General features: G+C 41.9%; 1 protein-coding gene across 2 annotated transcripts in view; it reads left to right on the top strand.

Annotated features, from left to right (window-relative positions):
- The window catches only part of LOC115142811 (myotubularin-related protein 14-like), a 46,444-nt gene extending 30,083 nt beyond the window's left edge, over nucleotides 1-16,361 (top strand). The window contains exons 16-19 of one of the 2 annotated variants that reach the window (XM_029682566.2): nucleotides 1,989-2,127; nucleotides 6,531-6,710; nucleotides 11,724-11,888; nucleotides 13,069-16,361. In XM_029682566.2, coding sequence (XP_029538426.1) covers nucleotides 1,989-2,127; nucleotides 6,531-6,710; nucleotides 11,724-11,888; nucleotides 13,069-13,249 — 665 coding nt within the window. In that variant the 3' untranslated portion in view covers nucleotides 13,250-16,361. The remainder of the gene's footprint in view (nucleotides 1-1,988; nucleotides 2,128-6,530; nucleotides 6,711-11,723; nucleotides 11,889-13,068) is intronic. The other variant, XM_029682567.2, reaches the window with a different exon arrangement.
- Nucleotides 16,362-27,786: the final 11,425 nt, after the last annotated feature.

Raw genomic sequence — 27,786 nt, 5'->3', positions numbered from 1 at the left:
TCATACATTGAGTACAGTGGTGGTATGTTAAGACATGTTTTTTTTTTAAGAACCCTGTAAGAGTTCCTGCTGTGCACTACACTTCTGATGTAGGCATCTCATGTAAATGAATGTGATACATGATATGTTATGAAGAAACTTTTGAAAAGATGCAAATAGCGGCATATGCCCTTTTTTAATGAATTCCCACTGTGCACTACACTTCTGATGTAGCGTGAAGCGCTTTTATGTCTTGTCCCCTCAACATGATGCACAAAGCTATGAATGCATAAGCCTAAATGGATATTGTCTATAAACTGTATCTGGCAAAAGGCTTATTATAGGCTATTTGCATAAGCTAAGGACATGCGCCGAATACAACAGGTGTAGTTAGACCCTACCATGAAATTCTTGCTTACAAGCCCTTAACCAACAATGCAGTTCAAGAAAGTTTCGAAAATATTTGCTAAATAAACTAAAGTAAAAAATAAAACGAGTGACTCGATAAATAACTAGGCAGGGGGTACCGAGTCATTGTTTGTGGTTATAGGTTAGTCAAGGTAATTTGTACAGGGCCAAAGTGACTATGCATAGATAATAAACAGTGAGTAGCAGCAGTGTAAAAACAAAGGAGGGCGGGGGGGTCGTCAATGTGAATAGTCTGGGTGGCTGTTAATTAAGGAGCCTTTTGGACCTAGACTTGGCGCACCGGTAACGCTTGCCATGCGGTAGCAGAGGGAACAGTCTATGACTTGGGTGACTGGAAGGCAGGCATCTTGGCCCCAGTGACGTATTGGGCCCTAAGCACTACCCTCTGTAGCTCCTTACGGTCGGATGCCGAGCAGGTGCCATACCAGGCGGTGATGCAACCGGTCAGGATGCTCTCGATGGTGCAGCTGTAGAACTTTTTGAGGATCTGGGAACCCATGCTAAATCTTTAGTCTCCTGAGGGGGAAAACTTGTTGTCATGCCCTCTTCACCACTGTCTTTGTGTATTTGGACCATGATAGTTTGTTTGATGTGGACACCAAGGAACTTGAAGCTCTCGACCCGCTCCATTACATCCCCGTTGATGTGAATGGGGTTGTGTTCGGTCCTTTTTTCTCTGTAATCCACGATCGTCTCCTTTTTCTTGGATCACATTGAGGGAGAGGTTGTTGTCCCGGCACCACACTGCCAGGTCTCTGACCACCTCTCTAAGCAAGCATAAAAGTTATTTAGCCTGTCTGGTAGGCTCGCATCACTGTGCAGCTCTTGGCTGGGTTTCCCTTTGTTGTCCATAATAGTTTACAAGCCCTGCCACAAGCGTCAGAGCCGGTGTAGTAGGATTAGTAGAGCCGGTGTGTTGACGCTTTGCCTGTTTGAGGGTTTGTCTGAGGACTTCTGCGGGATTTCTCACAAGCATCCGGATTAGTGTCCCGCTCCTTGAAGCGTCAGCTCTAGCCTTTAGCTCGGTGTGGCTGTTGCCTGTTATCCATGGCTTCTGGTTGGGATATGTACGTACTGTCACTGTGGGGACGACGTCAACGATGCACTTATTGATAAGGCCGGTGACTGAAGTGGTATACTCCTCAATGCCATGGATGAATCCCGGAACATATTCCAGTCTGTGCTAGCAGAACATTCCTGTAGTGTAACATCTGTCACTGAACACTTCCCTCTGCAAAAGCAATAATGTTCCCTCATGACTGTCACAACATCTGAATGCTTAAAACATTCAAAACTTTCAACTCGGGCAGAAAATCCAGACATGCTCTTTTATACAGCTATTTCAATTTGATTCTTGTTTATTTTCCTTTTTCCAGTGGTTTGAGATTATTTTTAATAGAAGAGCTATAGAAGTTTAATAAATAATAATAATTAGTATTATACATGCATATAAATCAACCGTAGGCTTCCAAAGTGTATCTTTAATGAATCTGTGCCCTATAATTGTCCTCAAATATCTCCTCTGTAATTGGTCCGGAAGGCCTGTCCGTTAACCAATGTCTCCCGTGTGATTGGTGCAGAGTCCAGGGAGGCCAGGGGCAGCGTGACCAGTTTGAGCAGTGACTTCTCTCTGATTACGGAGGACGCGGGCGGCGCCTCCAGCCTCACCAATGAGGCCGTGGACCTGTTCTCCGGCCAGCCTCTGGGAGCCTCCAGCTGGTGAGTCCTCACCGTTTCTCTGGAAGTCAGTGTAACCCCAGCCAAAACATTTCCTTTCACTTTTGAATATACCCCCATATGTATCAGGGATGACACATGGATGAGTATTCCTTTAAAGGTTGACGGAACTTCCTGATTTGGCCTCATTTTAAATTGGTTCATTAAGATATGCTAGCAGCCATTACTGAATTCCAACGTGAGTTGGTTTCAGAGTGTGGTTTGATGCGTCTCTTGTGTGTTTGCAGGTGGGAAGAGTTAGCCAAATGATTTAGCTAATAGCTTCAGCCAGCTGGTGTGCGACCAGGGCAAAATTGGTTTGACTTTGGACAGCCTATCTCTGGGGCTAGTTAGGGACCGTCAATAAATGACATAATGTAAATTCGACATTATTTTTCACGTTGCAAACCTTTTTAGTTTTCACATGAACTGCTTTCAATATTTGTATATGACATTTCTACAATGTGTAGTTGTTTTGAGGTTTGTATCCCTTAACCTCTCTGGGATATGTGGGACGGTAGCCTACATCCAGTGAAAATGCAGAGCGCCAAATTCAATTAAATTACTATAAAAATTCAACTTTGATGAAATCACACATTCAATATACCAAATTAAAGCTACACTTGTTGTGAATCCAGCCAATGTGTCAGATTTCATTAATGCTTTACGGCGAAAGCAAACGATGCTATTATCTGAGGATAGCACCATAGTAAACAAAGAGCTTGTTCTGTTGGCACTCCAATATGTCCCATAAACATCACAAATGATCCTTTTTGTTCGATTAATTCTGTCTATATATATATATATATATCCAAAATGTCAATTTATTTGGCGTGTTCCAACTTGCGCAATGTGACTACAAAATATCTCAAAATAATAGCATTGCCCAAACATTTCAAACTACTTTTGTAATACAACTTTAGGTATTTTTTAATGTAAATAATCGATAAAATTGAAGACAGGATAAACGCCGTTCAATACAGGATGATAACAAAGTGTAGCGAGCATTTCTGGTCACGCGCCTCTAACAGTACACTTCAAGTTACCCTCGTTCTGGATGGCCGAACTTCTTCATTACACAAAGGAAAAACCTCAACCAATTTCTAAAGACTGATGAAATCCAGTGGAAGCAATGGGAACTGCAAGCCCCTGCCTTAGAATTCTAGATTCCCAATGAATTGAAAAGAGTGATCTAAAATTTTTTTTAAAATCCTGGATGGTTTGTCCTCGGGGTTTCGCCTGCCAAATAAGTTCTGTTATACTCAGACATCATTCAAACAGTTTTAGAAACTTCAGTGTGTTCTATCCAAATCTACAAATAATATACATATCCTGGCTTCTGAGCCAGAGTAGCAGGCCGTTTACTTTGGACATGCTTTTCATCCGGACGTGAATATACTGCCGCCTATCCCAAAGAAGTTAACACTCCCTTTTGAAAATGGCAGCTAACATGCTATACATGACGTCAGAGCTCTCAGGGTCTCTACTTCACAGCTCTGTATGGGCTTTGACTGACAGCTATTCGTACGCTGTGCGTGACAAGTTGCCCCCATTCCTCCCACTAATTGGGCATTGTTGGTGAGGGAAATGCTGTAAAAGGACTCTATGTACAGTACCAGTCAAAAGTTTGGACACTTACTCATTCAAGGGTTTCTCTTAATTATTACTATTTTCTACATTGTAGAATAATAGTGAAGACATCAAAACTGTGAAATAACACATGAAATCATGTAACAAAAAAAAAGTGTTTTCTTCAAATTAGCCACCCTTTGCCTTGATGACAGATTTGCACTCTTCAACATTCTCTCAACCAGCTTCACCTGGAATACTTTTCCAACAGTCTTGAATGAGTTCTGACATGCTGAGCACTTGTTGGCTGCTTTTCCTTCACTCTGTGGTCCAACTCATCCCAAATAATCTGTTGGGTTAAGGTTGGGTTATTGTGGAAGCCAGGTCATCTGATGCAGCACTCATCACTCTCCTTCATGGTCAAATATATAGCCTGGAGGTGTGTTTGGTGATTGTCCTGTTGACAAACAAATTACATTCCCACTAAGCACAAACGAGATGATGGCGTATCGCTGCAGAATGCTGTGGTTGACATTCTGCTTAAGTGTGCCTTGAATTCTAAATAAATCACTGACTGTGTCATCAGCAAAGCACCATCACACCACCTCCATGCTTCAGTGGGAACCACACATGCAGAGATCTTCCGTTCACCTACTCAGCGTCACAAAGACACATGGAACCAAAAATCTAATTTGGACTCATCAGACCAAAGGACAGATTTCCACCAATCTAATGTCCATTGCTCGTGTTTCTTGGACCAAGCAAATCTCTTCTTATTATTGGTGTCCTTTAGTAGTGGTTTCTTTGCAGCAATTTGACCATGAAGGCCTAATTCATGCGGTCTCCTCTGAACAGTTGATGTTGAGTTGATGGTCACTTGAACTCTGAAACATTTATTTGGGCTGCAATTTCTGAGGTTGGTAACACTAATGAACTTATTCTCTGCAGCAGAGGTAACTCTGGGGCTTCCTTTCCTGTGTCTGTCCTCATGTGAGCCAGTTTCATCATAAAGCTTGATGGTTTTTGTGACTGCACTTGAAGAATTGTTCAATGTTCTTGACATTTTCCGATTGACTGACCTTCAAGTCTTAAAGTAATGATGAACTGTCGTTTCTCTTTTCTTATTTGAGCTGTTCCTGCCATAATATGGACTTGGTATTTTACCAAATAGGGCTGTCTTCTATATACAACCCTACCTTGTCACAACACAACTGGTTGGCTCTAACGCATTAAGGAGGAAAGAAATTCCACAAGTTTACTTTTAACAAGGCACACCTGTTTTAATTGAAATGCATTCCAGGTGACTACCTCACGAAGCTGGTTGAGAGAATGCCACGAGTGTGCAAATTTGTCATGAAGGTAAAGGGTGGCCACTTTGAAGAATCTCATAAAATGACACTTTTTTTTTTATTCCTATGAGTTATGATTCCATATGAGTTATTTCATAGTTTTTATGTCTTCACTATTATTCTAGAATGTAGAAAATAGTAAAAAACAAAGAAAAACCCTGGAATGAGTAGGTGTGTCAACTTTTGACTGGTACTGTATTTTGAAAGATGAGACATTGAGGATTATAATAAATACCGCTTTGATGTCATAAGCAAGCCAAACACCTGTATGTCCAAATTGTGCACTTCACATTTCTGTATCTTAAAACGAATGTAATATACAGTGTCAACGTTCATGATGACTGTTTGATGTACAGTTACAATATGACATGTAACTGCGTTGTCCTGAACAGAATGAGCCTGTTTGTTAATATTGTGATTTATTTTTTATTTTATTTTTTGCCACAACTACGCATCTGAATGCAATCATGACTCTATTCCTTGTACACTCAAATTACTTTCTGCTTCTCTGAATTCTATTGTGAAAACCTAACACTAAGTTAGTATTTTATAATTTAGCTAATTTCGCTAGTTGGCAATGGAACACGCTTTCAAATCATGCCCAGCTGACCCATATTGCGATTTTTATAATGGACTGTTTCTGGATTGCGTAAACAACAATAGTAATTGTGTAAAGGCAGAGATGCAGGACTGTTCCAAGCCAGTTCTAGTTCTTTAACGGAACAGCCAGGAGAGCTCAAAAAAAGCACCTTAGAGTTGAAGACTATAACAGTGCATTGAAATGGCTTAGGAACTTGTGCACGCTTTGGAGAGGTGTGTGTGGCCATTGGGGAGACACCAGTTAGTCCTCTCACTCTAACCCTTGTAATTTCTTTGTCTTGTGTTTTACCTACCCCACATTTTCCCAAGAATATTCTTATGTTACTGAATGTATCCGGAGTATTGTCAGATTTCTTTATCAACAAAAGTGGCAAAGTACAGTAAATGCACATAAAATCAGCAGTAATGTTTGGATTAAGTATTGTCAGATGAACTGTTGTCCGCCACCATCTAATCATTTTCAAATCATGTCTAAACTGTTCCCTTTCAATTGCTACCATGGTTGTGCATATGCTTTTCATAGTTCTAAGAAATGTTTCAATTTAGCCCTATCCATTTCTAGGCCAATTCCCATGAGTGTAAGTTAAGTCATGAACTTTGAAGCTATTGGAAATGTAACATATGGTCCCATGTACGTTGTATAGTTTACCAATAGTCTCTAACTAGCCCCATAGGGTTGCGTGCAGCTGCACTCTGAATTGATTACTTTTGTGCTGCCAGCTGTGGATTGAAACAAACCCAACCTTAATTTACCTTGTGATGCAATAAAGTCCGGTATGCCTCGTCTCTGGCGTTTCTGGCTCCATGCTCTTACCAAATGAGCCACAAAGGACAGAACTGCCTTAAAATGAGGGTTGTCAAACTTCTCCTTTATTGTGGCCTCCCCAGGAGGAAGGGACACACCTCGTCCCCCCAGGCGGTGCTGTGGAACCGGCCCGACCCCATGCATGAGCGTCTGGCCCATCCCCTCAGCCAAGAGGCCAAGTCTTCCAGCTCCTCCTCCTCCAACCAATCGGAGCAGGGCTTCACACGCGCCGGCAGCAGTCCTATGTCTGTGCCTGGGAGAAGGTAAGCTTCCACTTTAGAAGTTTACATTTACATTTAAGTCATTTAGCAGACGCTCTTATCCAGAGCGACTTACAAATTGGTGCGTTCACCTTAAGACATCCAGTGGAACAGCCACTTTACAATAGTGCATCTAAATCTTTTAAGGGGGGGGGGGGGGAAGGATTACTTTATCCTATCCTAGGTATTCCTTAAAGAGGTGGGGTTTCAGGTGTCTCCGGAAGGTGGTGATTGACTCCGCTGTCCTGGCGTCGTGAGGGAGTTTATTCCACCATTGGGGGGCCAGAGCAGCGAACAGTTTTGACTGGGCTGCGCGGGAACTGTACTTCCTCAGTGGTAGGGAGGCGAAGTCAGTCGCCGATTTAGTTTGAAAGATTTATATTCTATATTTTCTGTTTATTCAGATGGGCATAGTATGAAATGAATGGGGAAAGGGAGATGCAGAATAGCGGTGGGGCCGGGATTCTGCGTACACGTGCTGCAGGTGACGTTATTTGCTAGGCCAACCTCAAGCACAGCCGGTTGCAGTTCATGGGCTCCGACCACAACGATGAGGGATGCCACGTTTTTGTCAGCCCCTCTTTCTGTCTTTGTAAATGGATTGACTCCGTACTGCATCTCTGTTTCTCTCCGTGTTGCATGTTTGCCATTCTGCCATGAAAGGTGAATAACTGCATGTTAAATTAAAACATCTCAGAGTGTGACTGTCTGCGGTGACACACGTACCCTTTACAGACATACTTTATGGTAATTTATTTTTCAAAATAATAAAATGTGGCATTGTGTTGGATGACAACTTCACCTTTTAGAGTGGCCTTGTATTGACCCCAGCACAATGTGCTTCAATCGGCTTCTTTTTTATGCCACACCTGTCAGGTGGATGGATTATCTTGGCGAATAAGAAATGCTCAGTAACAGGGTTGTAAACAAATTTGTGCACAAAATTTAAAAGCATTTCTGTGAAGCTTTGTGATTGACAAGGACAAGTTTGACGTCGGACAACCATAGAATGTTCATGTTCAATGCCGCCTCAGCACTACGGCTACAAGCTGTAGGCAGACCTTTACAGCAATCATGACTAGGTCAGTTGAAGGAAATAAAGGTTTAGTCTTTGATACCGACAACAACTTTCAGATATAAAGAAAAGGCAGAAAAAAGTTGGTGGCATGCTGAAGTTGGCGGTTTGTTAGAGAACACAAGCACAAACACACGCATCCCCTTGTGAAACATTGTGGTGAGGCTGTGTTTTCAGTAGAATGTGTGAGACGGTTGGTCTCACAGTACAGCTTGATTATAGCCTTCTCTGTATACGTGTATGTGTGTCTAGGGCTGTGGCGGTCATGATATTTTGTCAGACGGTGATTGTCGAGCAAAAATCCTTATCCCAGTCTGCTGTTCCCACATGCTTCAAGAGGGCCACCATTGTTCCTGTTCCCAAGAAAGCTAACTGAGCCAAATGACTAGCACTCACTTCCGTCATCATGAAGTGCTTTGAGAGACTAGTCAAGGATCATATCACCTCCACCCTTTCCTGACACCCTAGACCCACTCCAATTTGCTTACTGCCCCAATAGGTCCACAGACAACGCAATCACACTGCACATTGCCTAACCCATCTGGACAAGAGGAATACCTATGTAAGAATGCTGTTCATCGACGACAGCTCAGCATTTAACACCATACTACCCTCCAAACTCGTCATCAAGCTCGAGACCCTGGGTCTCGACCCCGCCCTGTGCAACTGGGTCCTGGACTTCCTGACGGGCCGCCCCAGGTGGTGAGGGTAGGTAACATCTCCACCCCGCTGATCCTCAACACTGGGGCCCCACAAGGGTGCATTCTCAGCCCTCTCCTGTACTCCCTGTTCACCATGACTGCGTGGTCATGCACGCCTCCAACTCAATCATCAAGTTTGCAGACGACACTACAGTAATAGGCTTGATTACCAACAATGACGAGACGGCCTACAGGGAGGAGGTGAGGGCCCTCGCAATGTGGTGTCAAGAAAATAACCTCACACTCAACGTCAACAAAACTAAGGAGATGATTGTGGACTTCAGGAAACAGTATAGGGAGCAGCCCCCTATCCACATCGACAGGATGGTAGGGTGGAATGTTTTTTTTATTTTACATTTTTTAAGTTCCTCGGACACATCACGGACAAACTGAAATGGACCACCCACACAGAGTGGTGAATAAGGCTGAAGAAATTCAGCTTGTCACTGAAAGCACTCACAAACTTCTACAGATGCACAATCGAGAGCATCCTGTTGGGCTGTATCACCGCCTGGTACGACAACTGCTCTGCCCATAACCGTAAAGCTCTCCAGAGGGTAGTGAGGTCTGCACAACGCATCACCGGGGGCAAACTACCTCCCCTCCAGGACACCTACACCAGCCGATGTCACAGGAAGGCCAAAAAGATCAAGGACAACAACCACCTGAGCCGCTGCCTGTTCACCCCGCTATCATCCAGGAGGCGAGGTCAGTACAGGTGCATTAAAGCGGGGACAGAGAGACTGAAAAACAGCTTCAATCTCAAGGCCATCAGACTGTTAAACAGCCATCACCCGTGGCTGCTGCCAACACACTGACTGAACTCTAGCCACTTTAATAATGGAAAGGTCGCACTTTAAACAATGCCACTTTATATAATGTTTACATACCCTACATTACTCTTCTCATATGTATATAATGTACTCTATACCATCTACTGCATCTTGCCTATGCTGTTCAGCCATCACTCATTCATATAGTTTTATATACATATTCTTATTAATTCCTTTACACTTGTGTGTGTATAAGGTAGTTGTTGTGGAATTGTTAGATTACTTGTTAGACATTACTGCATGGTCAGAACTAGAAGCACAAGCATTTCATGTTTTTGTTTTATACATTCTACGGCTACATGATAGGACTCTAATGATGATTTGAAAAAAGTTTCAAGCTGCACACACTTCATCAGTCTCTCATTCACAATTTGGCAAGCACTTGATAATATTCTCACCAGACCTCGAATTTCCCAGGGGCATCCCTCTTGTGTGGCCGTAATGCTCCCTAAAAATCTGCATGCCTTTTGCTGAATAGAATAGGCTAATTATAATTCCCTTCTGCCAGCTGATGTGCTCTGAAGCACATCTCACTCACATGGCTCGCTCAGACGTAGCCAATACCCGTCACGTGATCGGTTCCTTCTCTCAGGTGTTTCAGCTAAGTAGGCTACAAGGGAATGAAGATGGACACATCGGGTACGCAAGCATTCCTCTTATCGAATTCCTTGCCGCATATTGAAGATGTTAGATCTGTCCACATTTAGCTTTTCTTATTGTCAGCTAACAACGAATAGCAAAAGCACATAGCCTATGTCCCATAGTACAAAAGTTGACTTATTCTATTGGTCAATTTGTCCTGTGCAAGAAATAATTATTCCAAACATTCTGGGACAGTTGTGGGATGCGATAGATCCCAAATTAATACAACACGGCTGTGATTTCCCCCGCATTATAATCACAGCAATGCACGCATGGCAGTAGGCTATAAGTGCGAAGGTTCCAAAATGCAGCGAATTAGCGGGAAAACACTTATTGAAAGTGACGGCAAATACTATTATGCATGTAGTACTTTATTATAAAGGTGCATTTTTATGGTGAAAAGGATCTTCCCCAAACTTGAAACTCACGTGCTGCATATGTATGCTAGTTAGGCGCTACACCCCTTGTGAAGCGGATTAATATGCTTTATTTTATTAGTTAAGTTATTTGACCACTAGTTGTGATACAAACCTTATCAAAATATAGGCATGTGGGCTAGGATACATGAGGTGTGCGACTATGATTTGAAAAGTCGCAAAAAAAAGGTATGCCCCGTTTCTTGCCTTCCTGCACAAGCTGGACATCATTCACAAGTGAGGGGCTAATATTGTCACCCATCAGACTATTCTTAGTGTTGTCTTTACATATACTAAATAATATGTGTGAAATTAATATTGATTACCCTTATCATGCGCCTGTCTCGAAAGGGGCATGGGGGGAAAAATACATGTACTCTACGCACTTAATATTCAAATGGAGGACACTTTTCCCATGGTTCATTTTCATGCCAGGTAGGCTATACTCCTGTTGTAAAGTGAAGCAATGTGCTTAATATTAGGAAAGTTGCTAAATAAATATAAGTGGCCTAACCCATAGAAAGCTGATGGGATCCTCTTTTTAATAGAGGCCATCAACTGTTTTCTCACCTAATGGCATAGCCTATGGAAATGTTGGCTCATAGGCTCGCATGAAGTGTTTATTTAGATTTTCGATTACATTTGCATTGATGTCCGAGTGATTTTTAGAGGGACAATAGTGCTGAGTACTAGGCAGGAAGCAAGTTTGGAAGGCTACTAATGACCAGCAGCAGCATCAGAGCTTGAAGAAGCCTAATTACCGTGACTAAACGGTCACATGGATTTTGACTTCCGTCATGACTCATGACCGCCGGTGTGGCGGTAATACAGTCACTGTAACAGTCCTGTGTGTGTCTCACTGGTTTATTAGTACAGCGCCTTACTCCGGAGCTCCTTGTTCGTTTGGTCAATTTGCATGACAATGGAAGGTGCGTGGGTGTTTTGGTAGTTGGTTCAAACTCCATTCATTGTCATTCCACTGACATTGGGGTATGCCGTATGTGTAATATCCATATGACGTTTCTGTGCTTGTTGACTTGCCTTGTTAATCCCCCCTGAGGGTATTATTCTAGTTCTGGGTTGAATTGACGTGAGTGTTGTACCTTGACCGTTGACTTTTTCCACTGAGGTCGCGACACCGTGCCGTGAAGCCCCACTGACCTCACAGCTCACGGCTGGATTCTCTCTCGACTCTCACTTCGCCCAATTGAATTTACTTATTTTTTGCCCTCCCCCCCTCTCCTTTGGCTCTTTCACTTTCCTCTCTCTGTATTCGCTGCATTCCCTGCTCTCTCCATTCTCATTTTTCACTCTTTCTCTCTCTGCATCTCCCTCTCTACTCTGGCCAGGCTGGCGGCGGAGTACGCCCAATCCGGCTCCTCCCTCTCCATGGACTACGGCAGCTGGCAGCTCGTGTCGGGCTGCGGCTCCATCCATGACCATGGACAGGTCGCCGCCGCCAACGACTCGCCCCTCCCCTTTAGCTTCCAGGACGAGGGGCCCAGCGGACGCATGTGAGTCTACGGGCTGCGTCACAAAATAGCACACAATCCCCTATGTAGTGCACTACTTTTGACCAGGGTTCGGTAGGCTGTGGGCTATGTAGGGAATAGGGTGCCATTTGGGACGCACACACGGATCGCATTCCGATTCTCGACCTTTCTCCCAGAAGTGTGCACTCGTTCACCCTCACCCCCTCGTGCATTGGATTGGTGCAAACATGGCTGGAGGGAGTTATCGCCATATTGCCCACACCAGTGTATTCCTTTTAAATTCACGAGGGGTAATGTACGAGTACCCTTCGGCGTAGTGGTCGAGAATCGGACCCCTGCTACGCACACCTCTAACCCTCAGGAATATCTTTCTCTCTCTACCTCCTTCTCCGCCTTTCTCCCTTATTTATTCACCTCCTTTCTCTCCCCCATTCCTTTGTGGAAGAGGAGGCGGTGGCAGGGCTCAGTGGGCGGGGGCTGGGGCCTCCTGTTGGGCTGGTCCACCGTTGTGTGTGTCACACCTGCAGGGTTGGATAGAGTTGGTGTGTGTTTGAGTGACAAAGCAGAGAAAGAGTCTGTTCTGGAGAATGTGTGTGTGGGTACCTGGTATGTGCAAGTGTAGACACACAGAGACACAACAGTGTTCGGCAGACTGTTTAGGCAGTCTTCGTATATACACACCGATGGCCTGAGCTCTTGCTCTCTCTCTGTGTCTGTGCGCGCGTGTGTACTGTATCTTGGGAGGGGGTGCGTCAGACTATGGTACAGAATATTTGCTTCATCATTCTGTCCCCTGCGAACTGGAGGTTTAAGTACAACTGAAAGAGGGGAACGAGAGACAGTTTCTTTATCATTCATTTTTTTTTCTTCTCCAGACTGCCTCTCTTCCCAGTGGGGGGACACCTTTCCATTTCCATTTTGATCTGGCTGCCAAATTGAGTCTGTCCTGAGAACAAGGCAGCATGGGCAAATGACTCTATCTATCTTGATTTGAGGGGGAACAGAGGAGGAGGAAGTGTGCAGTCTGGGATTGCTCAGATTAGAAGTACACTGTCCTTCTTTCATAACTAATTGGTGGAGCCTCTTCTCTCGCCAGTTCCCTGTCCTTTTACATTTATTTTCATCTGGTCTTCCCTCTCCTGTCTCCTCTAACTTGTTTTTTCCCCCATCTCTCTCTTTCACTCCTCCCTCTCTCTCCCAGGTGCCCGTCTCCCTCGGAGCGTCAGGTTCGTCTGGAGGCGGTGAGGGAGGTGTTCCTTGCAGCCTACAGCTCCACCGTGGGGCTCAAGTCCAGCGCGCCCAGCCCCTCCGGCGCCATCACAGGCCTTCTGGAGCAGTTTGCCCGCGGCGTTGGCCTCCGGGGCACCAACAGCATCATCTGATCTAGGATTAGGTCACCCACCGCAAATGTGAAATCTGGGCCCGTAGTTATCGTATTCATAAAGCGTCTGAGTAGGAGTTCTGATCTAGGATCAGTTTTTCCTCTTCGATCAAAATGAATACAATCATATCGGCAGGCATGACCTGATTCTAGATCTACCCTCCTAGGCTCTTTGTGAATATGGTCCCCTCCCCCTACACCTCCCTTCCGCTTAACCCCGTCCTGTAACACCTTGTGGTTGAATTGCGATCCACGATCAGCATTAATTTTTTTTGGAAAGCCACATCCTGTTTCGTATGGACTTTAATAAAATAAAAAGTGCAAATTTCTCTACTCTATCCAGGTGCTGATGCGTCTTTAAAAAAGCATTTTTATAGATAGATATATCTATCAAACCCAGATAAAAAAAAATCTCTTTCCATTTTTAAAATTTTTTTTTTTATTCATGCCTTCCAACTTATTCTCTGGACTTTTGCCTTTTTTTGTTTTGCACATTTTTGTCAATTCAGGGAGTGGTTTGGGGGTGATAACAATGCCAGCCACAGTATCAAAAAGGGACAGCTGGCCATTGTATAAAAAAATGTGCAGCATGGTTTAGAACAACTTGTCATTTATCTTTGGTTGGCGCTAAGAACGTGGTCAGAGTACAAAGGACTTTTTACATGGACACCTTTTTATGTGGAGTTCTTCCTTTTCTGTTTTTAAAATAATGATTTGGGATTCAACGTGCTGATCGTCCTAAATGGAGGAGACCACCACCCTTCTCTTTTCTTCAGTGACTGAACTCATGAAAGCTGCTATTCAGTGCTGAATCAAGCTGAAGCATAAACCATATCATTGTAGTGGATACTGTGGTTTACATACAAACAGCACTAGTCAAGTGTGTCAGGGCAACAGAACAGATGTTTTTTTATAACCTAATTCGACGTAGAAAAGTCTGTCAAGCTGTATGTAAAATGTAATATGTTGACTCCTAAAACACCATCAGTGCAAACCTTTAGCTGATTTTTTACAATTGGTTAATTATCTTGAATAATCAAACTTGTGGTCAGATAAGTCACTTATGTGCAGACTTAAAAGCAAAGATCAGTTTAACATTGTCGCCATACAAAACATTTTTATACGGTTTTCCTATGTTTTAAATTAATTTAAACCGCACATACACACCATTAGACCGGTCCCAGATCTGTTTGTGCTCTCTTGCTGATTCCTATGGTTGTTGCGGGAACCAATCTGGGATCAAGCTACACCATCATTACTGGTGCTTAAGTCCGCAAGCCAGGAGAAGTCAGTCCCATTGCTGGGCTGTGTTAGGTCTTTTCAAGGTGCTTATATTTGAGCCCACTTCTGACAGCTATTCATACGGTCAGTCACTTCATCTCAACTTTTGTCTCTCAGTTTTGTGACATGACGGCTCCAAGCCACACCGCTTTCGGTCTTTGTTATTGCTGTACGTAAGTTTATGGCCTCGTTCCAGTCTGACTACATTGCAGTAGCCAGATCTCCCAACACATGGATAGGTGTTAAACATATTGACTTACTGCATGATCTCCTCTAGCAATATGAAAGACATGGCACAGAACCATTGGTTGATGTGAGCAGCGCGACTGCAATATAAGCAGCCTGGAACATTATTTGATATAGAAATCTGATGGCCGTCTGCTAAGTTGGTTGATGCATGCAGCACGACTGCAATGTAGTCGGACCTGGAACGTGACCACGGGAGGTAGCGATTATGCAGGAAAATGGCAGTGTTGTGGCGCCATTGCATTGAAAGATATTCGAGGCAGCACTTACTGTGATTTGTTTAGCTTGTTTGCAACGCCAAATGGTTTTGACGGCTGCTGTACTGTACCTCAGGACCTTTTTTTGTGCCTTTTCAGCGGTAGCAGTGGAAGAGATTCACCATTTTTTTTTTTTTTTTACCTTTTTTTCCAAAGTAATTTCTGTTTCTTATACATTTTAAAGAGCTTGTTGTTTTTTAAATGCTTTGTGAGAATCCACAACTAAGAGCTAGCTACTACACTTTAAAACACCATAGCATTAGTCAGTTGAAAGGCAAGCTAATGGCTTAATCCTTCAATCACTTGAATGCAAAATGATTTATATTTTTTCAGTCTTTGTTCAATAATGTTTGTCTATGGTCAATGGCAATTGATCATAATGTACAATATTGTTTCTACAAAGTCTGTGTGAGATCTTTCTGTCAATCAGTTGGGTTTAAGGGGAGATGGGGTGAAGGTTCAGGAATATCGGTGTGAGAAGTTACCTTTTTTTATAGAGTATTCTCGCTTGTCAATCAGTGTGCAGACTGATGTAGTATTGGGACATCTGGTTTTAACTCATTTGTACATTCTCTGTCTCACTGGATCATCCAACAGTCTACTTTGTTGGAAGCTTACCTGGTGACTTTCTTTCACTTGTCCAATCCTTTGAAATCAAAGAAAGGAAACTACTTTGGGCCCTCCTCACCTTTCCTGAACATAACCCATCAAAGAATTTCAGAGACAATTTAGCAAAAACATTTGAACTACATCGCATCCTGTTATCAAACTTCGTTATGATTTACCACACCAGAGAAATTATTGAAAACCGGCATGTCCATGGTAGGATACATTGGTGACACTTGGGTCTATTCCTAGGTCCCTGTTTGTAGGGAAAAGGCCCAGAGCCCCTAGACAATTTGCAGTTGATACATTCCTTTCAGTTCACACTTTTCACTGGGTACATTATTTACCTTTAGGATTACGCAAGCACCTCACGTGATTGTTCAACTCAACCATGTTTTTGCATGTAATTTCCCCCAAATAATTGAAACTAGTGGAATATACAGTACATGGATACATGTTTCCTAAATTAACCTTCCATTTTAGTATGACTATTTTCTTTTGATTTTACAGAAATGCTGCATTGCACTCATCTTCCTTATTGACGTGTCAATCTCTTTACACAGACATCTTCGGGTTGAGTCATTTAAGTAATTTTATCTTGGTTTTTGTTTTAAATTGCTCTTAATTCGCCAGAGAGAGAATGGGCTACATTGAGAAAGGTGAATTGATATGCAGGTGGTTATTATGAATAAAGGAAAAACAAATAAAATGTATGTACAATCATTTCTACCTTGAATCATTGGTCTTATATTTTAGGCTTTATAAGTGTTGACTTCCTTCATTAATCTGATTTATTTTTTTACCTGATTTAAATTAATCAGGTAACAATGAACTCATTAGGATTTGGGGCACCACGGAAGAAATTGCTTGGTGTTACCATTTCCAGAATTAAACTCTAAGGTACAGGAGACCCACAGATCCCTCCGGTCAGCTGACCTCACCATCGCTCCGCTCACACCACGCCCATAGGGGAATGGGTGCTCACCGATTGCACCCATCTCTGCTCATCCCATCGTCTGTGAGCTCCTCAGGACGTCCACACTCACCCATCTGCACCCTGAGCTCGCCCATCACCAGCTTGGCTTTGCCCTTTTCTGTCAGCAGCCGTCCAGCGGGACACCACTCTACCTCCTTCAGCATGGGCTTCAGCCCGCAGGTAAGGCCTCCAACGCAACCTACAACCCCCAGACACCACACTCAATCACCTGCTCCTTGGACTTGATTTTCCTTCCTTAGTTGGGGTCTTAAGAAGAGCTGACTAGGTGTATGGCTGGCCTGCTAGGTTTCCATTATAGATTCAGCGAAACCAAATGTTGCCAAATGAAACTCTTTACAAGCTTGCCTGTAAGGATTCAGGATGGCAACATGTGCGTTGTGTAAAAGAACGGCCAAATGTGAGGATAACCTTTTCACAAACCACAAGCTGAGGCCTGGGTGCTTTTATGTGAAACTGAGAAATGCCAGGGTTGCCCATTTTATATTTGAAAAGGTCTCACGAGGTTTTGTGGCATGCAAATTCATATGATATAGTAATGGGCTTAACAACTGGATGAAAAGGCTTTTTGTTTCTAGACGGTTATTTTCTATTTTTCATCCGTGCAATCAACTAAACCCCGAGTTATTCCTTTTGAAGAATAGTTGAACAGAACATAGAGCTACATTTAGATATCTTTTTCCACTTAAGCTGATGTACTGTACTGTTGCATAACACAGAGCTCTGTGCTATACTGTACTAGTGCATACAGTAGCATTAGGTTGTTAGCACAATACACTGTTCTGATGGCCTTCTCTGCCTGTGCAAATAGGAAGTTTATCATCGGCTTGTATTTCACTGTTACTTATTAAAGGCCTGGAAGCTTTTCAACAGTAAAACATTTCTTATGATACTTATTTATATAGAGGACTCTTCTTCTTGAAGTTGTTATGGAAAATGCCAATGTTTGTCATTAACTTTAATTATGAATTAAGTCTTAAATCTGATGTCATGTTTTATACTGAAATTTGTCATGTCCTGACCTTAGTTCCTTTGTTTTGTCTTTGTTTTAGTATGGTCAGGGCGTGAGTTGGGGTGGGCAGTCTATGTTCTTTTTTTCTATGATTTGGGATTTCTGTGTTTGGCCTGGTATGGTTCTCAATCGTTGTCCCTGATTGAGAACCATACTTAGGTAGCCTGTTTTCACCCTTGATTTGTGGGTGATTATTTTTCCGTTTCAGTGTTTGCACCATACGGGACTGTTTCGGTTTTCATTTGGATTCTCTTGTTCTTTTGTATTTTGTATTCCTTTTCCATTAAATCACATTATGGATACATACCACGCTGCATTTTGGTCCTCCGATCCTTCCTACTACTCAGAGGAGGAAGAAGAAACCCGTTACAAAATTGTATAGTCTACTTGTGTTATTATTGTAATTTTGGTCTCCAGAACCTGGGTTATGTTTTGCAGGCTGTATATGGGTTATGTTTTGCAGGCTGTATATGGGTTATGTTTTGCAGGCTGTATATGGGTTATGTTTTGCAGGCTGTATATGGGTTTAGTTTTGCAGGCTGTATATGGGTTTAGTTTTGCAGGCTGTATATGGGTTTAGTTTTGCAGGCTGTATATGGGTTATGTTTTGCAGGCTGTATATTGGGTTATGTTTTGCAGGCTGTATATTGGGTTATGTTTTGCAGGCTGTATATTGGGTTATGTTTTGCAGGCTGTATATTGGGTTATGTTTTGCAGGCTGTATATTGGGTTATGTTTTGCAGGCTGTATATTGGGTTATGTTTTGCAGGCTGTATATTGGGTTATGTTATGCAGGCTGTATATGGGTTATGTTATGCAGGCTGTATATGGGTTATGTTATGCAGGCTGTATATGGGTTATGTTATGCAGGCTGTATATGGGTTATGTTATGCAGGCTGTATATGGGTTATGTTATGCAGGCTGTATATGGGTTATGTTATGCAGGCTGTATATGGGTTATGTTATGCAGGCTGTATATGGGTTATGTTATGCAGGCTGTATATGGGTTATGTTATGCAGGCTGTATATGGGTTATGTTATGCAGGCTGTATATGGGTTATGTTATGCAGGCTGTATATGGGTTATGTTATGCAGGCTGTATATGGGTTATGTTATGCAGGCTGTATATGGGTTATGTTATGCAGGCTGTATATGGGTTATGTTATGCAGGCTGTATATGGGTTATGTTATGCAGGCTGTATATGGGTTATGTTATGCAGGCTGTATATGGGTTATGTTATGCAGGCTGTATATGGGTTATGTTATGCAGGCTGTATATGGGTTATGTTATGCAGGCTGTATATGGGTTATGTTATGCAGGCTGTATATGGGTTATGTTATGCAGGCTGTATATGGGTTATGTTATGCAGGCTGTATATGGGTTATGTTATGCAGGCTGTATATGGGTTATGTTATGCAGGCTGTATATGGGTTATGTTATGCAGGCTGTATATGGGTTATGTTATGCAGGCTGTATATGGGTTATGTTATGCAGGCTGTATATGGGTTATGTTATTGTGGTCTAACTCAGTCACTGTTAAAATAAACTTCTACGGTCAAAGTTGGATGACATCACTCTGACCATGCCGGAATGGGGAACAATATATGTAATGTACTGCAGGGGAGACCAGGGTTGGTTGTCTCAGGGGTTGGTTGTCACATGGAATGTGGTGTTGGTTGTTACAATCAAATCCATTTATAAAAAAAAAATGTGTGGTTGGTTGTGGGTAATTTCAAGGTAACAGAATTACATCATGGATCCCTGATCTCTGCTAAACATAAATGCATTATTATTGATGTCATTCTCTTCATGGTGATGTATGCTGAATAGGTACACAAGGTACAAAAATGTAGAATCCTCCTTTTCATGTTTGGATGTTATTCTACACACTGGCTATTATTCTAATGAGCTCTGCCCCCAAACAAGACCAAATTTGGTTGGTATGGACTGGACCAAATCTGTACCAATCATAGATGTCTATGTTTCACAGGTTTGGACATCCAATTTGTAAGTCGCTCTGGATAAGAGCGTCTGCTAAATGACTTAAATGTAAATGTACATGTATACAGTGCCTTGCAAAAGTATTCATCCCCATTGTCATTTTTCCTATTTTGTTACATTACAACCTGTAATTTTAAATGGATTTGGATTCCATGTAATGGTCATACACAAAATAGTCAATTGGGGAAGTGAAACTTAATAACTTTCTAAAAATTACAAAATGGAAATGTGGTGCGTGCTTTTGTATTCTTTCCCTTTGAAGCCCCTAAAGATCTGGAGCAACCAATTACCTTCAGAACTCTCACAATTAGATTGCACACAGGTGGACTTTTAAGTGCCACATGAGAGAGATTATATATATATATATATATATATATATATATATATATATAAATAAATAAATAAATAAATAAATAAATAATGTTCTGAAAGGCCTGCAGCACCATTAAGCAAGGGGCACCATGAAGACCAAGGAGCTCTCCAAACAGGTCAGGGTTGGGTTATAAAAAATATTGGAAACTTTGTACATCCCACAGAGCACCATTAAAAACATTAAAATGTTTAAAGAATATGGCACCACAATAAACCTACCAAGAGAGGGCCGCCCACCAAAACCAGGCAAGGAGGGCATTAAGCAGAGACAAAACAAAGAGCCCAAAGATAGCCCTGAAGGAGCTGCAAAGCTCCACAGCGGAGATTGGAGTATCTGTCCATAGGACCACTTTAAGCCACACTACACAGAGCTGGGCTTTACAGAAGAGTGGCCAGAAAAAAAGCCATTGCTTAAAGAAAAAAATAAGCAAACACATTTGGTTTGCCAAAATGTATGTGGGAGCCTTCTCAAACATGGAAGAAGGTACTCTGGCTTTTTGGCCATCAAGAAAAATGCTGTGTCTGGCGCAAACCCAACACCTCTCATCACCCTGAGAACATGAAGCATGGTGGTGGCAGTATGCTGTGGGGATGTTTTTCATCGGCAGGGACTGAGAAACTGGTCAGAATTGATGGCGCTAAATACAGGGAAATTCTTGAGGGGAAACCTGTTTCAGTCTTCCAGAGATTTGAGACTGGGATGGAGGTTTACTTTCCAGCAGGACAATGACCCTAAGCATACTACTAAAGCAACACGAGTGGTTTAAGGGAAAACCTTTAAATGTCTTTGAATGGCCTAGTCAAAGCCCAGACCTCAATCCAATTGAGAATCTGTGGTATGACTTAAATATTGCTATACACCAGCAGAACCCATCCAACTTGAAGGAGCTGGAGCATTTTTTGCCTTGAAGAAAAGGCAAAAATCCCAGTGGCTTGATTTGCCAAGCTTATTGGGGGGGGGAGGTGAATAGTTATGCACGCTCAAGCTTTCTGTTTTTTTTGTCTTATTTCTTGTTTGTTTCACAATAAAAAATATTTTACATCTTCAAAGTATTGGGAAAAGTAGTAGGCATAAAATGATACAAATTCCCTCAGAATCCATTTTAATTCCAGGTTGTAAGGCAACAAAATAGGAAAAATGCCAAGGAGGGAATACTTTCGCAAGCCACTGTATCTATTTTATCGAAAGACCGTAATCTTATTAATCATTACCTCATATGCATCATTCTGAACATCGTATACTCCTTGCATCTGCAAAAACCCCAGCCTTGATCATTATTCAGTACTACACAAATTAGGTTAATTATTTATTTACGAGCTAACAAACAAATAACAGAATACACACACTTAATACAAGAGACAAAAGGTCCCTAGTGGACTCACACAATATGGCATTTTACCCAACGACATGGAGAGAGAAAAAGGCACACTTATCGTCGACATTTCAGAATTATTCTCAGTAACGTTAATCATATACATTACCAGTCAAAAGTTTCAGAACACCTACTCATTCAAGGGTTTTATTTATTTTTGACTATTTTCTACATGTAGAATATTACCGAAGACATCAAAACTATGAAATAACACATATGTAGTAACCCAAAACGTGTTAAACAAATCCAAATATATTTTATATTTGAGATTCTTCAAATAGCCACCCTTTGCCTTGATCACAGCATATTTCATCAAGGATCTCTCTAAACTTTGCTCTGTTGATTTTTGCCTCGATCCTGACTAGTCTCCCAGTCCCTGCCGCTGAAAAACATCCCCACAGGATGAATCTGCCACCACCATGCTTCACCATAGGGATGGGTGCCAGGTTTTCTCCAGGCGTGACACTGGGCATTCAGTCCAAAGAGTTCAATATGGTTTATCATTGTCTGAGAGTCTTAAGGTGCCTTTTGGCGAACTCCAAGTGTGCTGTTATGTTCTTTTTTACTGAGGAGTGGCTTCCGTCTGGCCACTACCATAAAGGCCTGCTTGGTGGAGTGCTGCATACAGTGCCTTGCGAAAGTATTCGGCCCCCTTGAACTTTGTGACCTTTTGCCACATTTCAGGCTTCAAACAGAAAGATATAAAACTGTATTTTTTTGTGAAGAATCAACAAGTGGGACACAATCATGAAGTGGAACGACATTTATTGGATATTTCAAACCTTTTTAACAAATCAAAAACTGAACAATTGGGCGTGCAAAATTATTCAGCCCCTTTACTTTCAGTGCAGCAAACTCTCTCCAGAAGTTCAGTGAGGATCTCTGAATGATCCAATGTTGACCTAAATGACTAATGATGATAAATACAATCCACCTGTGTGTAATCAAGTCTCCGTATAAATACACCTGCACTGTGATAGTCTCAGAGGTCCGTTAAAAGCGCAGAGAGCATCATGAAGAACAAGGAACACACCAGGCAGGTCCGAGATACTGTTGTGAAGAAGGAGCACTGTGCAAGCGATAATATTGAAATGGAAGGAGTATCAGACCACTGCAAATCTACCAAGACCTGGCCGTCCCTCTAAACTTTCAGCTCATACAAGGAGAAGACTGATCAGAGATGCAGCCAAGAGGCCCATGATCACTCTGGATGAACTGCAGAGATCTACAGCTGAGGTGGGAGACTCTGTCCATAGGACAACAATCAGTCGTATATTGCACAAATCTGGCCTTTATGGAAGAGTGGCAAGAAGAAAGCCATTTCTTAAAGATATCCATAAAAAGTGTTGTTTAAAGTTTGCCACAAGCCACCTGGGAGACACACCAAACGTGGAAGAAGGTGCTCTGGTCAGATGAAACCAAAATTGAACTTTTTGGCAACAATGCAAAACGTTATGTTTGGCGTAAAAGCAACACATCACCCTGAACACACCATCCCCACTGTCAAACATGGTGGTGGCAGTATCATGGTTTGAGCCTGCTTTTCTTCAGCAGGGACAGGGAAGATGGTTAAAATTGATGGGAAGATGGATGGAGCCAAATACAGGACCATTCTGGAAGAAAACCTGATGGAGTCTGCAAAAGACCTGAGACTGGGACGGAGATTTGTCTTCCAACAAGACAATGATCCAAAACATAAAGCAAAATCTACAATGGAATGGTTCAAAAATAAACATATCCAGGTGTTAGAATGGCCAAGTCCAGACCTGAATCCAATCGAGAATCTGTGGAAAGAACTGAAAACTGCTGTTCACAAATGCTCTCCATCCAACCTCACTGAGCTCGAGCTGTTTTGCAAGGAGGAATGGGAAAAAATGTCAGTCTCTCGATGTGCAAAACTGATAGACAACATACCCCAAGCGACTTACAGCTGTAATCGCAGCAAAAGGTGGCACTACAAAGTATTAACTTAAGGGGGCTGAATAATTTTGCACGCCCAATTTTTCAGTTTTGGATTTGTTAAAAAAGTTTGAAATATCCAATAAATGTCGCTCCACTTCATGATTGTGTCCCACTTGTTGATTCTTCACAAAAATATACAGTTTTATATCTTTATGTTTGAAGCCTGAAATGTGGCAAAAGGTCGCAAAGTTCAAGGGGGCCGAATACTTTCGCAAGGCACTGTATATATATATATACACATTTGTCTGGCTGGCTGCCGCTGCCTGAGCAGAGAGGAGATGATGACTTTAAAGAATGAAATTATTTAATATTGATGTCCACCCTATGTGGACTTGACAGAGAATCACTTTAATGTCATTATTTCATAATGCATTTAATGTAAACATTTAAAAATTAAAAATCTCGAAACCGTAAATCGAAAACCAAGATGGTTTTGGCAAATGTGCTCTAGCCAACAGCTTGCAGATACAGTGCTAGAATATGTTCATTTGTCAAAGGCAGCCAAGCATCGATCATTATGTCACCAGAATAAGACCCTCAATATTTATTGAAAGGAGCATCAAGCTCATCATAAACAGCAAGTAGCAGCAGTGTAAAAACAAAGGGGGAGGGTGTCAATGTAAATAGTAGAAGTTGTTAAGGAGCCTTTTGGACCAAGACTTGGCGCGCCGTTACGGCTTGCCGTGTGGTAATAGAAAGAACAGTCTATGACTTGGGTGACTGGAGTCTTCGACAATTTTTGGGGACTTCTTCTTACACCGCCTATTACATAGTTCCTGAATGGCAGGAAGCTTGGCCCCAGTGATGTACTGGGCCGTATGCACTACCCCCTGTAGCACCTTACGGTCGGATGCATATCAGGCGGTGATGCAAGCGGTCAGGATGCTCTCTATGGTGCAGCTGTAGAACTTTTTGAGGATCTGGGGACCCATGCCAAATCTTTTCAGTCTCCTGAGGGAGAAAATATGTTGTCATACCCTCTTCATGACTGTTACACTTATAAAGTTTAGAAATGTTTGTGAAGGTTTGGTATGGTGTGGCTATTATTGAGCTTTAGCTACTGCAGGCCTATGATAAGAAGGCAGTGCGCCCCGTCGCACCAACTGACTCCGATAGTTGAACTTGAGTTGAGGAAGTCCGTTTCAGGCCTATCAGAGTTAACGAATTATCCTCCTTCTGTACGTCTATATCTGTATAGCCCACACGGTAGCCATCTGCATGTCGGTGTCATAGCATACCACCGGCATATCTCTATTTCTCTTTCTGGGGTTAGACATAAGCTTCTCTTCCTTTATATAGGCTATATATACACTACATGGTATGTGGGCACATTCTCATCGAACGTCTCATTCCAAAAGTATAGGCATTAATATGGAGTTGGTCACACCTTTTCTGCTATGACACTCTTCTGTGAAGGCTTTCCACTAGATTTACATTACATTTACATTTAAGTCATTCACTAGATGTTGGAACATTGTTGTGGGGACTTGCTTCCATTCAGCCAATTCATCCATTCATTCCAATTAATCCCAAAGGTGTTTGATGGGGTTAAGGTCAGGGCTCTGTGCAGGTCAGTCAAGTTCTTCCACACCGATCTTGACAAACCATTTTTGTATTGACTTTACTTTGTGTGCAGGGGCATTGTAATGCTGAAACAGGAAAGGAGTGAGTGTTGCAACCCGAGGACAGACGATTCTTACGTACTTCTGCGGTCCTGTTCTGTGAGCTTGTGTGACCTACCAACTCGTGGCTGAGCCGTTGTTGCTCCTAGACGTTTCCACTTCACACTAAAAGCACTTACAGTTGACCGGGGCAGCTCTAGCAGGGCAGAAATTTGACGAACTGACTTTTTGGAAAGGTGGCATCCTATGACGGTGCCACGTTGAAAGTCATTGAGCTCTTCAGTACTGGCCATTCCACTGCCAATGTATTCCCAAACCTGCATCCTTTTTTTGCAATAAGGTACTAAAGTAAAACTGCAAGAAAATTGGTGAAGTAATTAACTTTGTCCTGAATACAAAGTGTTGTGGTTGGGGAAAATCCAACATAACACATGACTTAGTACCACTCTTAATATTTTCAAGCATGGTGTTGGCTGCATCATGTTATGGGTATGCTATTCATTGGCAATGACTAGGGAATTTTTTATGATTCAAATAAATGGAATAGAGCTAAGCACAGTCAAAATCCTGGAGGAAAACCTGGTTCAATCTGCTTTCCAACAGACACTGGGAGACAAAATCACCTTTCAACAGGACAATAATCTAGAACACAAGGCCAAATATACATATAGTTGCTTACAAATGTGACATTGGATATTCCAGAGTGGCTGAGTTACAGTTCTTACTTAAATCGGCTTGAAAATCTATGGCAAGACTTGAAAATTGCTGTCTAGCGATGATCAACAACCAACTTGAAAGAGCTTGAAGAATTTAAAAAATAATAATGTGCAAATATTGTACAATCCGGGTGTGCAAAGCTCTAAGAGACTTGCCCAGAAGGACTCACAACTGTGATCGCTGCCAAAGGTGATTCTGACATGACATAACACTCAGGGGTGTGGATTCCTATGTAAATGAGATATTTCTGTATTTAATATTCAATACATATGCAAAAACAAGTTTTCACTATGGGGTATGTGTGTAGATGGGTGAAAGATACTGAATCAATTTTTAATTCCGGCTGAAACAACAAAATGTGGAATAAGTCAATGGGGTGTTAATACTTTCTGAAGGCTCTGTATGTGTGCTGTGCATGTGTGTACTGTAATAGAAAATAGGCTATGTATGTGAAATGTGTATGTATTTATTTTTCTGGATTTTCTTGGCATTTCACTGTCTATCTAGGGACAAGCACTGATAATTAGCACAAGCTAATGTGTTATGGTGCAATGCATTTTACTGTTGTAAATGTATCATTGTTACTGCAGCTCTCCCTACCCAAATGATATGATCATAATATAATTAATTATATGTAATTGTACTTCTAATCCTATTTGATCTTTTTTTTAAACTACAGTACACAGTTGAGCTGCATAGACCACACACTCCAAATGCATATGAACTTGAAATCCAACATTCTGCTGGCAGCAACTTCCCGAAAGTCTCTGCCTCCACCTGCTGATGGATAAGTAGAAGTACGGAGCGAAGGACCCCTATGTGCACTCTCTCGCTCTCTAGCTTTCGCTCTCTCCTCGATGAATGAAATCCACCATCGCCACACCTCCAAGCAAGGACTGTCTCGAGCGCTGCCACTTGTCTCAACCACAGGTATGCGCCTCTCACTCAACTCTGCGAAGACATTAGTCAACAAATGCCGATACCTGGTGCTTTTATTTAAAAAAATCAATGTGAATGAATGGAACATATTTTCAAACAAGATATCGCTCAATAGTATTTGCTGAACATAGCTGAGAAGTTCACATTTGAGAATAACTGATTTAAAGCCTGACCATGGCGACAATTGGAGATTTCGACCCGCTCAACTCAACGGTACCTGCGACCAAGATTGAAGTTACCGTTTCGTGCAGGTAAGATACTCATAACGTATCCAATAGTGTCATTATTGAAAGAAAATGTTATATATAAACTGTTGATAATGTTGTATAATGATAGAATCTCACTTGGAATGAGTGCTGTAGCCTACATCTTAATTTGAATGGAGCCATTTGCGTTTCAATATATGTGCGCATAATTTATGTAGGTTACCTCAACAAGACTATCTTCAAACATATGTAGGCTAACAGTCGTGATTTCAAACCATATTGGTTTAATAAGTGTATTTACATCTCTGTGCGAAACTCTGACTTTTGTAAGGAATTTGCATTAACAGTGGGTGAAGAGATACGTGGGGGTGCAGCAGCATAACGGTATTTATTCTGAGTGATTTTGAGAGCCCCAACGCACGCAACTCACACAGATCACATGGATAGGCTATAGATATTAATACGCCGCTGTCCACTACATACAGTACACAGCGCAAGAGCACGGTTGGACAGGTTCTTCCCACTGGGCACAGACATAATGTCAACGCCTTGTTTTGTTTTACATTTGGTTGAGTAATTTTCAACTAATGTGAAGTCAACGTGAAATAAATAAAAACATTTCACCATGTCGTTGGATTTAGGTTCAAAGTTGGGTGAAAAAAAACCATGAAATTCCCTTATTTTGATTACTTTTTGCAAATCCAAACAATTTTCCACATTGATTCAACGTGATCACATTTCATTTTTGTTGTTGAAATTACATGGAAACAACGTTGAATTAACCAGATTTTGCCCAGTGGGTTATGACATTAATTCAAATGAGCTAGAGAGGGTGTGTGAGCACTTAGTGCTCCTTGGTGCTTATTTAGTGGACTCTTTCACCACTCTTTTGTACTTGAAAAAATGTAAGTATGAGGCATATAAAATAGGTAAAATGTAAAAAAATTAA

This window comes from Oncorhynchus nerka, linkage group LG15, assembly GCF_034236695.1.
Source record: "Oncorhynchus nerka isolate Pitt River linkage group LG15, Oner_Uvic_2.0, whole genome shotgun sequence".
Lineage (NCBI taxonomy): Eukaryota > Metazoa > Chordata > Actinopteri > Salmoniformes > Salmonidae > Oncorhynchus > Oncorhynchus nerka.
Note: the sequence above shows the minus strand (reverse complement) of the source record. Positions and strands in the feature narration are given on the sequence as shown.